The sequence below is a fragment of the Macrosteles quadrilineatus genome, unplaced genomic scaffold (genome assembly GCF_028750875.1).
Source record: "Macrosteles quadrilineatus isolate MER2022 unplaced genomic scaffold, UCM_ALF_1.0 Scaffold_1__1_contigs__length_201487025, whole genome shotgun sequence".
NCBI classification, from domain to species: domain Eukaryota; kingdom Metazoa; phylum Arthropoda; class Insecta; order Hemiptera; family Cicadellidae; genus Macrosteles; species Macrosteles quadrilineatus.
Window position 1 is genome coordinate 175908196 of NW_026542594.1, and position 16574 is coordinate 175924769.

Below are 16574 nucleotides of genomic sequence, written 5' to 3' on the forward strand. Positions count from 1 at the left end.
CAAACGCGGCCTCCTATTGGCCCGGGGGCGGTCTCTATGGATAGAGGAAATACACCTGAATACATACAATACATTAAAAGGGGCGTGGCTTATCAAATACTCGATTCTGATTGGTTTCTGCTATACTCCGGCTTCCACTACTATCGTAGGACTTCGTCTGGGATGACCATTCAGGGATGTACCCATTTGAGGATCTTCGACAGCATCTTCGGCTAAACCACTTGAGTTCTCGAAGGCGTATTGCTGACCTGGTTTTCCTGAGGAAGATTCTCATTGCAGAACTGACTCTCCTGAGCTGCTGAGCAGGGTACATTTTCGCTGCTCCAGACCATCCTGATCCCAGGACCTGTTTGAAAGGGGATGTCATTCTACAACATAGGCCTATAACAGCACGCTACCAAGACTACATCGTTTGGGAAACAGTATTTCTAAAAATCTCGAATTTTTCTCCTCAAGTTTAATTACTTTCAGGAAATAGCTGCTTGCTTGTTTTTCATAATCCTTGGTGCATTATACAGTAGAGTGGTCCTATGATCCAGTTTGTTATTGCATTTCTTGTTTGCTTTCATATTTATTAAAATATTGATGCATGTTGATAGAATTTCTAAATGTTATGACTTTTTTATTCAATTCTTGTTAAGTTTGTTATACATTTATTGTTGTTGATAATTGTTTTGCTTGTTAATACTATTGTTGGTTATATATGATCCTTGTTGTTAAGTTCCGTTACGTATGTTATATGTTATACAATGAGATGAACTGGTGTTGACCGTTAATTATTAAATAAATAAGCAAAACTATAAAATTGTATAACTTTTGACCCACTTGTCCTTTTAAAGTGCAGTTTGAGGTAACGTGTTCTACAGGTAAATCTCTTTAATTTGATATGCATCATGGCCTATGCTTTTATTTAAGATTTTGAACTTACTCCTTGTGGGCCGACCCCCCTTGGGGGAAAAAAGTCAAGAAGTACTTTAAAAAAATACTATTTTAGGTCCGATATTGATGTGTGAAGTTGCAGTCGTCTGACGCAATAGATGCAGAAAAAACAAAGCGCGGGGACTTTTAAGAAACACGGACCTATTGCATACAGAAATTAAAGAAACTTATAACTTTAAAGGTTTCTATCTTCCGAACTATTTAAGTTAATTTAGAGATTTTCATCTAATTTTGTAGCAAATTTAATTACGAATAAAATATATCATAATAACAGAAACGTACCATTGACCGTTTGGGTGATGTATAGCAAAAACTACATGTAGCGTAGAGGAATATATCGAATTTTCTACTTTAACTGTTTATATCTTTAAGACTATTTAAGTTATAAAAGTGGTTTTTATCTCATTTTATAGCAAATTTAATTGTGAACAAAACATATTGTATACAAAATGGCGTAAATATGTCCTTTTGGGTGATATTAGGCCATTTTCAATGAATAGTTCAATTCCTCTAAAGAAAACAAAGATGGCGTCGTATTTCAAGATGGCGGACATAAAAATCGGGCACCCCCCCATAAATTGTTTGTATTTAGGGTATGGAAGAAATGTGCAAAAGCTGCAGCTTTAATCCATCAGGTCACGATCATTTTGCTAAGCCACCACACTATTGGTGGTGTTCTATGACTTTCCTATGTTTCCATAGTTTGCAAATCGTCTCTGTCAATGATTACTAAGAAATGCAGCACAGTGTTAATTCAGTTTTCTTTTTAGTATATCAATTTATCCAGGCTCTCTCGTTTTTCCCCATTGTAATAATTACGCCAACCCAAATTCAAATAGTAACTATTTCATTTCAACCGAGTAAGTAAATGTTTGTGGCAAACTAACTGTTAAATTAGCAAACTTATTGACTGTTTACAATTAACATATGTTCTTCTTATCACTTTTAATTTCTGACAACAGCTGGAGTTTCATAACAAAATTTGTTTCCCATGTTAATCTTATGGAAAAATACGAAACTTTAAAGGGCCCCAGGGCCTCACCCTCTAATTATTTCCCTAAAAAGAAGGTTTCCTGCACAACTTCACGTTACGCTCTTTCCAATGACACCAAGAACATGTAAATCGGTTCAGTAGTTTCGGAGGAGTAATTGTCACAAAAAACCTGCTTGCGTATTAAATAAGTATAGATTTCTATAACCATTGAAATAGTTTAGAAAAACATAATCCATGATCAAGGATTACATTAATTGAGTCTACCACATAGTTGTGTAAAATATTATTTTTATTTTCTTTGGATCAGCTGTCTGAAATTGTGAAATAAGCGATTTGGCAGTTTTTCTAACGAGACTCTCCCGATCGTAACACCACCCTCCACCGCACCATACCGTACGCTTTCGAATCATACCGGCGCATCAGCATAGCCTAACTGTTCACGGCAAATTGTTATCTCTATCACTGTGACTGTTAATAAGTATCGTTTGTAGGTTAAATTAAAATTAAATATAATTAAACTGTCATAACCTAACCAAACTTGCTGATAATTAAAAATTTGAATGAAAGTTGAATAATAAAAAAAATAGTTCTGTTCTAAAAATAAAATTATAAATGTCTCAAATTCAATTTTATAATTATAAAATTAAACTGTCATAACCTAACCAAACCAACCTAACTTGCTGATATGAAAAAAAATTTTGATAAAAATTAAGTGCTACCAGCGAGATTCGAAACCGGCGGAACCGGCACCTTCGGATTATCAGCCCGACACGCTATCCACTACCATCGATGTATATAACCTAACCTTAGAGTTAGGATTAAGGTTAGGTTATATACATCGATGTCCACTACACCACCAAAGCTCATGGCTTGCGGTAATGGTATTCCCTCAAGAGAAGAGACTGACGTCACGCCATCGGCACGGCGCGGTGGTGGGGGGTGTTACGATCGGGAGACGTTTTAGTTTTTCTGGTTTGAATTAAAATATCAAAGCAAATTTAAACGTTGTGATTGTTTTCATTACAACCATGGAGACCAATCAATATTTTTACTTTTAAAATCCTCACCTCATAACATTATTTTATTTCAATGAACCAAACCACATAGATATACGTTACTAGCTGGCCCGACAGACGTCGTCCTGTCCTATTGTGGTTTTATGTCACATGCTCGTTCATTTTCAAGATGAGCTCGTTCGCATGGCTCAATCACGTCCTGGTTGAAGTTCGTTCGCTACGCTCACTCACCTTTAGGTTGGAGCTCGTTCGCTGCGCTCACTTGCCTTCAGGTTAGCTCGTTCGCTACGCTAACTCGCCTCCAGGTTGAAGTTCGTTCGCTACGCTCACTCACCTTTTGGTTGCAATTTAGCTGTTCTCATAAATTAAAAATAAAAATAGTGCTGCACCCTGTTGGTAAACCTATTAACTGTTTAATGCTATTGAACATCACAGAATCAAATTGTTTAGTTGCACCAGCTGTTAAGATTCTTTAATTCTATTTAAATATGTGTACTCATAAGGTTAACATGGGAAACTCCAGAGCCACTGGGGCGGAGCCCTATTGACGGATCTGCACCAAACTTCACACAAACCATCCTTGAATAATGCTTAATAATGCCTGAAAGTTTCATTACAATCTGTCGAGCGGTTTTGGAGTCCATAAAGGACAAACATACACATATACAAACATACAAATATACAAACATACATTGGATTTTATATATATAGAAGATTAGTAATTTATTATTGAAATTCTACTATTTTTCCACAGAGTTTTGTTGCAAGTTAGTTCAAATTAGATGTTGTCATAAATGTAAAAAAATATAGTATTGCACCCTGTTGGTAAACCTTATAACTTTTTAATGGTATTTAATATCATTGAACCAACTTGTGTAGTTGAAACAACTGATCCAATTCTTTTATTCCTTTTAAATATGATTACTCATTAATTTAACATGGGAAACTCCAGAGCCACTGGGGCGGAGCCCGAAATGGCTTTTGAGATAAGAATGCAGCTATATATATGTTAATCGGGAATGTGACCTATCATCACACCAAATTTCAGCCTAATCCGACCAGTATTTTTTGCGTTTCCTTGTCACAAACATTCTCATTTATAATATTAGTAGGATTCTGCACGTCTACAGGAAAATACCTGTCTTGCAATATGCGTAGATTTTAGTATTCGTTAGATTAGGTTAGAAGAAAGCTAATAGTTTAATGAGATATTGAAAAAAATAGGCGTACAATCTATGAAAAAAGACACTTATTTACAGTCATTAACGGGCCCTCCACATATTACGTAACACAATTATAAGGTCTCTCTCCCATATGAACTAATAAATGTTTCTTCATATTGCTTTTGGTTGTAAAGAATTTTCCACATGTAGAACACTTGTAAGGTCTCTCTCCTGTATGAACCAATGAATGTCTCTTCATATTGCTTTTTTTTGAAAAGATTTTTCCACATATAGAGCACTTGTAAGGGCTCTCTTCTGTATGACACAATGAATGCATCTTCATGTCGCCTTTGGATTTATAGGATTTTCCACAAGTAGAGCACTTGTAAGGTCTCTCTTCTGTATGAACCAATAAGTGTCTCTTCATGTCGCCTTTGGATGTAAAGGATGATCCACATGTAAAACAATTATAAGGTCTCTCTCCTGTATGAACCAATGAATGTCTCTTTATATGGCTTTTTTTTGTAAAGAATTTTCCACATATAGAGCACTTGTAAGGGCACTCTTCTGTATGACACAATGAATGCACCTTCATAGCGCTTTTGGATTTATAGGATTTTCCACATGCAGAGCACTTGTAAGGTCTCTCTTCTGTATGAACCAATGAATGTTTCTTCATATCACCTTTGGATGTAAAGGATTTTTCACATTTAGAGCACTTATAAGGTCTCTCTCCCGTATGAACCAATGAATGTGTCTTCATCGCGGTGTTAGATATATAGGTTTTTCCACATGTAGAGCACTTGTAAGGTCTCTCTCCTGTATGAACTAGTGTGTGTGTCTTCATATAGTATTTGGATATAAAGGATTTTCCACATGTTGGGCACTTATAATGATCTTTCCCAAAATGTATCATCAAATGTGTTTTTACATGTTGTTTTTGGAAAAAGGTTTTTCCACATGCCAAACATTTAAAGGGACGCTCTCCGGTGTGATATAATATATGAGCCTTCATTGCGGATTGACTTGAACAACTTTCCACACATATTGGACACTTAAGAGGAAAAGTTTTGAAGCAAGTTAACATTTCTATTCTTGCACTTTTTATTTCTATAAATCTTATCACATAAGCTAGTAACTATTTAGAAAAGGTCATAGATTCTTACGTAACTAAAAAGTATGCCTTTTTAAGAGGCTAGTAGTTACATGATGCTACCTCTCTCACTGGACATTGAATCACCTCATAGTCAAATCTTGCAATGCATATTAGGTATTTTACAATATACTTGAGGGATTTTCCTTTTTATCTTGTCTTCTTTATTCTTCTTTTGTATTAAATAACTTCTTAAATCAATTTAATATGTTGCTTTAATTCTTTTTTTGTCTCAACCTAAAACAAAAATGTTTATTGAAACTCAAATTCTAGTTCAACAAAACAAATTGTTGAATTTAACTTGTGTAGGATATTTGGAGTGGTTCTTCAAAGAATTACATCAGGGATTATATCAATTAATTAGTTTTTAAAGTGATTAAACTATATTCTCCTCTCTTTTGTCTGAACTCAACTGTCTTCTTTTCTGAGAAAGATCATATCTTATTAAAACCATTTATTAATTAAAATGGGTTAAATAATAAATTTACAATATTTTAATTTCTACAATCATGAGAATATCATAATGATTTTGGGGCTTTACTGTTATTCTCAATATTGAAAAAAATCCCACTAACCAATAACACCTCAAATCCGAACACCGCTTAATATGAATCACCTGTTGCAGAGAAAACTTTGCTGTATTTAAAATAAAATTAAAATAAAAACAACACAAATAGGTGCCCTAGAGAAAGTACTCCCCGGTCCGTATCACTCCGCTATTTTTCCTCGGAAAGAAATGTGCTCCGCGACTTGAGAAAATAGTTCCGTATATTTTTGTAATTTGCACTGGTTTCCATGCCTAAAAAATGCTTTAAAGGTATTTTCTTGTTTATGAAGATCGTAGGAATGTTTTAAAAAAGTTTAAAAGAAAAGTCCAGAAAGTTCAGAAATACCGAAAAGAGAACATCAACTATAAACACAAAATGAAAGGTTAAATCGTAGTTATAATAGTCAAACAGCTGCTCATAGTATTATTATCTTAAAGTGTTGCCAACCTATTTCCAAGCGTACACGGATTACGTGCATAATAGAACCACACTGTTTTGTGTTGTTTCGTTGGAATTCTGATGTGCGCCAAAGTATAAACCGTACGACAAAGTATAAATATGCAGCAATTAGCAGCTTTCTGTACTATAAACAGTACAAGGAAGCCAACTTTGTACGGTGACTGTAGGAAAAAATATTTTATTTATGAACCGATTTTGATGATGTAGTTGTCAAAATTAAAGAAAATTCTCTGTAGAAGTCATGGAATAATTTGTGTCACGCTCAGTTCTATGTGCTTCACTCGATTGGATTTTAAAGTTTCCATCTTATATATTAAAAAACTTGGTTTTTCTTTACCGAGTTAGTTTGTCTCTTCTATCCGACCGATTTTCATGATTGAGGTCTCAAATTGAAGGTATGCACGCACAGATTTGCCATCAAGCATCGGCATATATTTATCTATAACCCCACTCTGTTTATACGTAAACTAAATTTGTTCCCCATGTACTTCTTATGGGAGTTAAATTAAGCTTTTCTTTGCCGAGTTCGATTGGCTCTTCTACCCGACCGATTTTCATGATTGAGGTCTCAAATTAAAGTCATGCACGTAAAGATTTCACATCAAGCATCGACATATATTAACCTACTGTATTATTTGACCAAAAACATAATTCCTTCAGTGAAATACCTGATTTCATTTAAGCTATTAGTTATTTAAATCGGACGAGTTTCAAGCAAACGCAGGAAGAAAAACCAATATAAAAATTTTTTCTGTAAGGTTCTATGGCTAAAAATTAATATCTCCAATATTGATCGTGTTTTTTATTATACGTTTTTATTTGTTTTATACTCAAAATAATCAGTAAATTGCAAGCTTTGATTTGAGCTATTGATCGTGTGTGAATCAGTATCAAGATACTGTATTAATAAATCAAAAATCTTAAATTTTATTATTTCTCGGATATTATATTTATTTTAACGCTGCGGAGCAGCATGGGTCCTCTAGTTTATTTTTAAAGAAAAAGTCAAAATTTAATTGGTTTAGGTACCTAACATGATTAATTTCTTTAAAAAACAGCTGTCTTCATAAAATTGCCCTTTTCTCTTCTGTATTTTTTTTCCAATATTTACTTTTTCTGTTTATTTATTAGTTTACTTTCAAAATACAATGCTGACTGATGAAATAGGATAGTTTATTCATGCAGTTTCATCTTGAGTGTTAGGGACTATTCAATTTATTTCATTACTAGCTGTACCCGCGGGCTTTGCCCCGTTTTTCTTCATAAGTGAGCTCGATCGCATGGCTCAATCACGTCCTGGTTGAAGTTCGTTCGCTACGCTCACTCACCTTTAGGTTGGAGCTCGTTCGCTGCGCTCACTTGCCTTCAGGTTAGCTCGTTCGCTACGCTAACTTGCCTCCAGGATGGAGTTAGTTCGCTACGCTCACTCACCTTTTGGTTGCAAATTAGCTGTTGTCATAAATTAAAAAAAAATAATAGTGCTGCACCCTGTTGGTAATCCTTGTAAGTTTTTAATGCTTTTGCATATCATAGAACCAACTTTTTAGTTGAAACAGCTGACTAAATTATTTAATTCCCTTTTAATATGAATACTCATAAGGTTAACATGGGGAACTATAGAGCCACTGGGGCGGAGCCCGAAAGGATTTTTGAGATAAGAATATGCCTATATGTTAATCGGGAATGTGAGCTATCATCATGCCGAATTTCAGCAAAATCCGTCCAGTGGTTAATGCGTTCACTTGTCACAAACATACATCCATACATCCATACATCCAAACTTTCTCATTTATAATATTAGTAGGAAGTAGGATATTGTATTCTATTTTTAGATATGGTGGATATGGTGTGCTTAACGTTTTCATAGATATTTTTATGTGTTGTGTTTTCAATTTTTAATTTGGGTTATAATAAAATGCCACAGAGATGAAACAATCCAGTGTTTGCAAATTTTCAACTTAACAAGAGAGATTGTATGAGAAAAAATTGTGAAAATTGAAATAAATGTTATGAAACCACGTGATAATTATATATAGTGCACGGACAGATGCTGTCACAACAGACTTTTTTGACTTAGGAAATCTTAACGAGGACGAGGAATGTGCTTACTGTAATGCCAAACTGTTTATTTGTGAAACTAATAAAACTTCCCTGTATTGCCATAATGGAAGTCTTATTATTGAAACACTAAAATGTCATCCTAATTTATGGGTCTTGATTGTAAGTTGTAACCAACATTGCATGAACAATATATGAGGTCACAACAGTGCTATGTATTTCGCTTCTTTTGGAGCAAACATTGGTCTTCCACCTGGGCTTCCTTACTGCTTCACAATACACGGTCTGCAGTTTACCATAGAAGTGGGGGACTTACCTACGGCGCCACCCCTTTGTGTTTTGCGAAAAAGGAAAAGGTTTCAACATAAAAAAGATATTCAATTGCCCGTTTTTGGCAAGCTTACAAATGCATTTTTCCAAGAGAGGCATTGTACAATATGAGTACAATTATATTCAAGTTGTATTTTAGGTTTTAAGAAAAACATATTTTGAGGTTGAGATAAGAATAAATATGAATAGCCTAAATTAATCGCCGGATGCATTGGCGTTCTTGACGATATTCAATTGAAATGTATTCAGTTTAAATTGGTTAAAATTTAGATATTTTTATTGTAATAATATCATTATAATAATGTTATTGATAATATAGAACTATATCAAATAAATAAAAATAAATGAATAAATAAAACTTTCATTCATGAGCAAATTTCAGTTACAAAACCATTATACAAATTGACTCAAGTCAGGATCTAAACTAAACAAAACTTCTTATAACTACGAAACAAAATAAGATTAGTTACAAACTCTTTAAACGATTCTAAAAATTTGTGTAAAATTTTTGCTTTGACAAAGTGCATAGCAGAACAATTTTCAGGGTTTAGCATTAACCCATGATCCTTAGACCATTCACAAACCTTTAAAAGGTACTACTACGCTGTAATGCTTCCCCAACAAAAGTAGGCTGGTATGATAAATAGAGTTGCCAGTTGTCAGCATAAAGCCCCGTTTCCATCAAACATTTTCTGCTCAAAATATTGTTGTCAGCTAAACTCACAACAATAATGGAGTAAAAAGGTAAATGGAAACACTCGCAAAATGTTTTGAGCAGTGTTGGCAAACAAAACGCGTTGGCAGCCGTTGCAGCTCACAACCCTCAAAAGGTAATGGAAACTGTGTCCAGCTGCCAACATTGTTGCGAGCAGAACTCAGAGAAGTGCGTATGCGCACTTGCTCTGTGAGTAGTTCCAGCAGACGCCGCACATTCGCCGCAGCACCATTACCATTGCTCTAGCAGACGGGTTAAACACCCCGTGTTATTGTTATTAGTTTTGATCTAGATTTATGACGTATTAATTGTGTTTAAAAAGAAAAAACTGAATAAGTCCATATTATTGACTGTAAGAAAAGTCTACCCCAAACAAACGGTTGACTTTACTTACAGTTGGCAATAACAACCGAATGAAAATATTGATCGATATATCGATTATTCGATTGTTTCATTCGATATATCGTTTGTTTAGTTGTTAGCCTAACCTAACCAACCAAACGATATCAAATGAAATAATCAATATATGGAAATAATGGATAGGCCTATATCAATCAATATTTTCATTCGGTTGTTATTGCCAACAGTAAGTAAAGTCTACAGGTTTGTAACTTACATAATTTCCATTTACATAGGTAGGCCTAGATCAATAGGCCTATTTTTACCGTATTGTTTGTTAACTTCTCTATGTTCATAAGAACATTTAACATAGTAGATAAGTTATCAGGGAACTCAAACATTTCCAACATGAATCATTCTTAAAATCCAAATGGTAGGCTAACTCAAGTTAACAATTTGCTGACAATAATAAAACAACATTTTAACCTCTAACAGTCATATTATTTAAGTTATCATCCTCAATGGGGTAAATATTTACCCTACTTACACTGGGATATGATGTAATTTTGATATGTCTACTTACAGTATTTTTTACGCTGAATCCAAAAATGCAATCAGTTTTGGTCGGAGAGATCCTAAGTGGCCGTACAGTTAAATAATTAATATTAAGCTTAAGTTTTGTTGATTTATTAACATATCTGTGGTATGGACGAGTCCAAGTTCTAGTGGCGACTAACACTAAAAGGGATGAAAGGTTTGTGGAGTGTAAACAGCTGTCAGTTATTTACATTCGATACAAATAGACAAAACCACGTACGACGCCATGAGAGCAAAATCAGAGTTACAATATGCAATAAATAGATTTTTAAAAGAAAATGGACTTTGGTACTGTTTAGAAAATACAATAAATCAACTACGATACATAAACTATTAATCACATGAACATCTATAAGTATAAAAGAGGATGTTTGTATATATATATATATATACTAGCAGAGTACCCGTCCTTCGTACGGGGTAGGAATATAAGTATAAAATGCTTAGTGCAGTTATACTCAAGCTTTGCGTTTGCAATAAGGGAGGACACAGTTTGATAAAATTTGCTTTTTTAAATTTACAGTATTCTATAGGCCTAGTATTACCGTATTACACATCTACCATAGCCATAATGTTCTACCACTTGACCTAAACAATAGAGAAATAGCTATTTACCTTACAAGTGTAGTTAGAGCGTTTTTACATCACGAAGGTGAAGGTTGTGCAACGAGCGGAAGCGAGTTGCAAAATTTATTTAAGTGATATAAACACGCTCTTGGGTAACGTGTAACGTACAAGATTTTACCTGACCCGACAATATACAGGAGGTTACGAACAATATTAATCATTATCCATTTCACTCATCTTCTAATAGTAACGTTCATTTACAAAAAAAAAGCTAGGTTAGGAAAATTCTTCAAAACATAACAATAAAATTCAAGAGCACAGCTGATTTCAAGCGTTGAACGTAGTTGGCTCCATAGAGGTATATTTTTTAAGTTAATCACTCAATGTTATTTAAATGGGTTTCATTACATCACCGAGTGAGTTTTTGATACTTTACATCACTCGAGAAGTAAGGAAGTTGTATACATCACGCTTGGGATAGGGAAGTTTAACATGGCGGGTTAGGTAAAATAAATTATCAACAATTCGCAAAATATCACAAATTATTCATGAAATGAAAAACATAAACACAACTGTAAACAATCCTACTTTGACAGTTCTCATTGCGAATCACAGTATTTTTGTTGCTGCTTAGTTCAAATTAGCTGTTTTCATAGGCCTAAATGCAAAAAAAATATAGTGCTGCACCCTGTTGGTAAATCTTATAACTTTTTAATGCTTTTCCATATCATAGAAACAACTTTTTTAGTTGAAACAGCTGACTAAATTCTTTAATTCCCTTTAAATATGAATACTCATAAGGTTAACATGGGGAATTACAGAGCCACTGGGGCGGAGCCCGAAAGAATTTTTGAGATAAGAATATGCCTATATGTTAATCGGGAATGTAAGCTATCATCATGCCAAATTTCAGCCCAATCCGTCCAGTGGTTTATGCGTGATTGAACTTCAAACACACAAACAAACACACAAACTTTCACATTTATAATATTAGTAAGATAAGATATACAGGGTGTTGAAAATATCTGGAACCAACATTATATCTCGTGAGTGGTTGAAGAAAAACAACTGATATTTTGTGTACGGATATACTATGGTTTTACCTATCTTTTGGTGCCTTATGAAAATTTTTACCACTTATAAGGAACGTCCTGTGGAGGATGCAGTAAAAGGTTTTAATGGAAGCCTATGGTAAATGATACATCATTTTAAAGGCCATTTTTTTCTTAGTAGGGAGCCACAAGTTTCATCTCAAAAGGACCACCCTAGCGAAAATGGCGACTGTTTGAAATTTAAAAAACCACTTATAGGGAACGTTATGTGGAGGATACAGTAAAAAGTTTTAATGGAAGCCTATGGTAAATGATACATCATTTTAAAGGCCATTCTTTTCTGAGTACGGAGCCACAAGTTTCATCTCAAAAGGACCACCCTAGCGAAAATGGTGACTGTTTGAAATTTAAATATTAAGTTCCCTATAAGGGGTTTTTAAAATTTCAAACAGTCGCCATTTTTGCTTCGGTGGTCCTTTTGAAATTAAACTTGTGGCTCCTTACTCAGAAAAAAATGGCCTTTAAAATGATGTATCATTCACCATAGGCTTCCATTTAAACTTTTTACTGCATCCTCCACAGGACGTTCCCTATAAGTGGTAAACATTTTCATAAGGCACCAAAAGATAGGTAAAACCATAGTATATCCGTACACAAAATATCAGTTATTTTTCTTTAACCACTCACGAGATATAATGTTGGTTCCAGACATTTTCAACACCCTGTATATATTTGGCAGTGATAAACTCAGACACCGCTGCACCGATTGCCACGAAACTTGGTACATACGTGTAGAATTTCATGGAATAGGTCTATACACCATCAATTTCGTGATCCGTCCAATCGGCTCCGCCCCAGTGGCTCTGGAGTTTCCCATGTTGACCTTATGAGAAATGGAATTAATGAATCTTAACAGCTGTTTCAATTAAACAAGTTGGTTCTGTTCTATGATGTTCAATAGCATTAAAGTTACAAGGATTACCAACAGAGTGCAGCACTATTATTTCTTTTAAATATTTTATGACAACAGCTAATTTGCAACCAAAAGGTGAGTGAGCATAGCGAACGAACTTCAACCTGGAGGCGAGTTAGCGTAGTGAACGAGCTAACCTGAAGGCAAGTGAGCGCAGCGAACGAGCTCCAACCTAAAGGTGAGTGAGCGTAGCGAACGAACTTCAACCAGGACGTGATTAAGCCATGCAAACGAGATCATCTTGAAAATTAAGAAGCTAAACGGGGCAAAGCCCGCGGGTTACAGCTAGTAAATTATAAAACAAAATAGAATTTATTCACGTAAAATAACAGTTATAGAAGCTAGGCCACTGCCGACATGATCATCGTCCTCATTCCAATCCTCAACCATTGACTAATAAATGCCTCAACGTCTGTTAATGAACGTGCCATAGTGCATAATCCCATAGTACATAATCCCATTGTGTCTAAAAGCTAAAACGTGCCAGAGTGCATAATTTACTTAATGTATCAGCAACTAATAAATTATAGGACATAATCTAATCTAATCTAACCTAACCCAACCCAACCTTTTAATTTTTAAATCACATTTTATGTCAAGAAAAGGCATGTGAGGAAGATAGGTCGGACTTTATGCGGATTCGAGACTGTATTAAGTCCTTTGAAGTGAGGTTAGATTAGGTAAGTTAAAGGTTAGGTTGGTATCCTTAGATTCGTAATCCTAACCTTCGTTTTACGGCGACTACGGCCACTTAGGAATCTCTCTGACAAAAACTCATTGCATTTTTGGATTCAGCGTTAAAAATACTGTAAGTTGACATATAAAAATTACATCATATCCCAATGTAAATACAGTTAATAAATATTTGCCCTCACCGGTATGGTAAATTTATCGACCTCCAGTCAACGTTCTAGGCCTAAAAAAAAGTATTTTTTTCCAAAATGTTTGTTTTTTAGTGCTGATTCCAAAAATGATATTCATTTTTTGCGGAAACGTCCCGTTTTCCCAGAAAATGGGAAAAACGGGAAAATTATTTTTTTGCCCAATACCCATGTTGTGGGTACTCAAATTGTGCGGAATTTCCTCCTGAACAAGAATATGTAATTTTTACTACGATCGGACCACTATTAAGTAAAATATCACCGGAGAAGCGGCCGCTGGCTACTTATATACCCTGCTGCCGCATAGCGCTAGCATTGCGGATGACTCTAAGCCATTGTAGAATGCGGGCTTTATTTTGGGTTAGGATTGGTTAGGTTAAGTTTGGTAAGGTTAGGTTAAGTTAGGTTATGTTTGGTTAAGTTAAGTTGAGTTTGGTTTGGTTAGGTTAGTTTAGGTTAGGTTGAGTTTGGTTAGGTTAGGTTAGGTTAGGTTAGTTATATTTATGTTAGGTTAGTTTAGGTTAGGATAAGTTTATTTAGGTTAGTTTATCAATAACATGAGTAATTAAGTAAACGAACCTAACCAAACTTCCTAACCAAACTTAACCTAACCTAACCAAACTTAACCTAACCAAACTTAACCTAACCTAAACTTACCTAACATAACTAAGCCTAACCTAACCTAACCAAACTCAACCTAACCTAAACTAACCTAACCAAACCAAACTCAACCTAACCTAACCTAACCTAACTCAACCTAACCTAACCTAAACTAACCTAACCAAACCAAACTCAACCTAACCTAACCTAACCAAACCTAACCTAACCTAACCAAACTTAACCTAACCTAACCAAACTTAACCTAACCTAACCAAACTTAACCTAACCAATCCTAACCCAAAATAAAGCCCGCATTCTACAATGGCTTAGAGTCACCCACTATGCGGTAGCAGGGTAACTTAAATAAGTAGCCAGCGGCCGCTTTTCCGGTGATATTTTACTTAATAGTGGTCCGATCTTAATAAATATTACATAGGTATTCTTGTTCAGGAGGAAATTCCGCACAATTTGAGTAGGCTACCCACAACATGGGTTTTGAAAAACTAACCCTAAAACTAAACTTTTTGAAAAAACGATTTTTCCCGTTTTTCCCATTTTCCGGGAAAACGGGACGTTTCCGCAAAAAATGAATATCATTTTTGGAATCAGCTCTAAAAAACAAACATTTTGGGGAAACATTTTTTTTTTTTTTAGAACGTTGACTGGAGGTCGATAGTTTTACCAATGGGGTAAATAGGACTGTCCTTTTCTTTTGTAATGTATTTTGTAATTTACTAGCTTACTGTAAGTTAAGCTTATAATGGTTTGTGCTAACCAATGTTCAGCCATTAAGTTACACAGTTACAGTAATGCTTTATCTGAATTTGCATACTAAGGTCTGACCTCAAAGAGCTAAGGTCGATAAGTAGCTACTTAATAAAATACACTTAATTTAGGCTACCTGATTAATGTAGGCCTAATCAACATAGGATGCAACACTGAGAACTCTTCCTCTACAGGTAATGCAACTTGAAACCTGTAAAGACAATTCTGTGAATAGCTTTTTTGGTTAGGTAGGTACACAAGCTGCAAATTAAGTTAATTATTACAGGCCTATACAAAGTTTCATAAAATTTGGTCTGTAAACCATATTATGGAACTAAGCTAGGTAACCTAGCCTAGCCTATGTTACTTGAAGTTTGACTATAACTGGTACCTACAAATCCTTTATTCAATAGCAGCAAGTGTGGATTGAAATATGTAGGCCTAAAGGTTAATTAATTGGTGGGACCACAATATATCAAAAATTTGACTTCTGTGAGGTTGGACAAAAACAAAACAAAATTTTCTGTAGGTCCACATAGCTTAAACTTACTATTAATAATACAGGCAAGTCATGTCCTCAACCTTAAAATTGGACTGGCCAAAACAAACTGCCTGTTGAACTAACAGTGCTAGAGGAAAGATAAACTGCTTAAAATCCAGCTAAAACCTATGCTAAGTAGCAGGAAAATTGTTCTTTTCAAAGTTTTTTTCGGGTGTATTGGTTTTAACTGCAAATTTATGGGGTAAAGAAGCTAAAACAAACAAGGTGTTGTGTTAGTTAACCTCAAAAGAAAAGAAACTGATTTAAACAATTGACATGATAATAGATAAAATCTTTTCTTTTTTCCCCTCTGCTGGTTTGCTTAGCAGGCTTCGGTTTAGACCAGGGAGCCTCGATGTACACCGAGTTGTGGTTGCTTCCAATTCATCCTGCAGTTAAGGTTATTTCTGTTAGTTTACACAGATTTTTTATTAAACATCAATGTGCACAGTCAATGTTTCATGTTGATATTGCTCTAGTTTGTGTTAATGTACCTAATTATGTATTAAAGATAGGATTATCTAAAGGTTCAAGGGATTCTTTAGGATGGCAGAGATAGGTGATCTTCTTTGCCAGGGGCCCATCAGGCACACCTTCAACTACCCAGAATAGGGGAGGAGAGCCACGGATTAAGAAACCCAAGACTGGACAACATAAATGTGATTCTAATTGTGTTTGTTTCTTTGTTCTTTTAAATTTTTTTTCCTATTTCCTTCAAATAATTGGTTATTTCCTTGTTAATATGATCATTTCCAGATTTCAGGGCATCTTGTAGGTTGTTTCTATACTTTCTATACCTATGTTTCTTTTCCTATAAGATGTTTTTCTCTGAAATAATTATAATTTGGGCAGTCACGAAATAGATGCTGCAATGATTCATCTTC

General features: G+C 34.8%; 1 protein-coding gene across 4 annotated transcripts; it reads right to left on the bottom strand.

Moving 5' to 3' along the window:
* Positions 1–4180: 4180 nt before the first annotated feature.
* LOC128990401 (zinc finger protein 708-like) lies at positions 4181–15912 on the bottom strand. Of its 4 annotated transcripts, none has more exons than XM_054412771.1 (3): positions 15817–15912; positions 15286–15360; positions 4181–5502 (listed from the first exon to the last, which is right to left on the bottom strand). In XM_054412771.1, exon 3 carries the CDS (start codon positions 5197–5199, stop codon positions 4231–4233), a length of 969 nt encoding a protein of 322 aa, XP_054268746.1. In that variant the 5' UTR covers positions 5200–5502; positions 15286–15360; positions 15817–15912; the 3' UTR covers positions 4181–4230. The 4 variants fall into 4 exon arrangements, with proteins under 4 accessions (XP_054268746.1, XP_054268738.1, XP_054268728.1 ...); XM_054412763.1 differs by having other exon boundaries at positions 15732–15905; XM_054412753.1 differs by having other exon boundaries at positions 15700–15905.
* Positions 15913–16574: the final 662 nt, after the last annotated feature.

Excerpts from the sequence above, each read along its gene's own strand:
- LOC128990401 (XM_054412771.1), bottom strand. The coding sequence starts at position 5,199 with ATGTTAACTTGCTTCAAAACTTTTCCTCTTAAGTGTCCAATATGTGTG.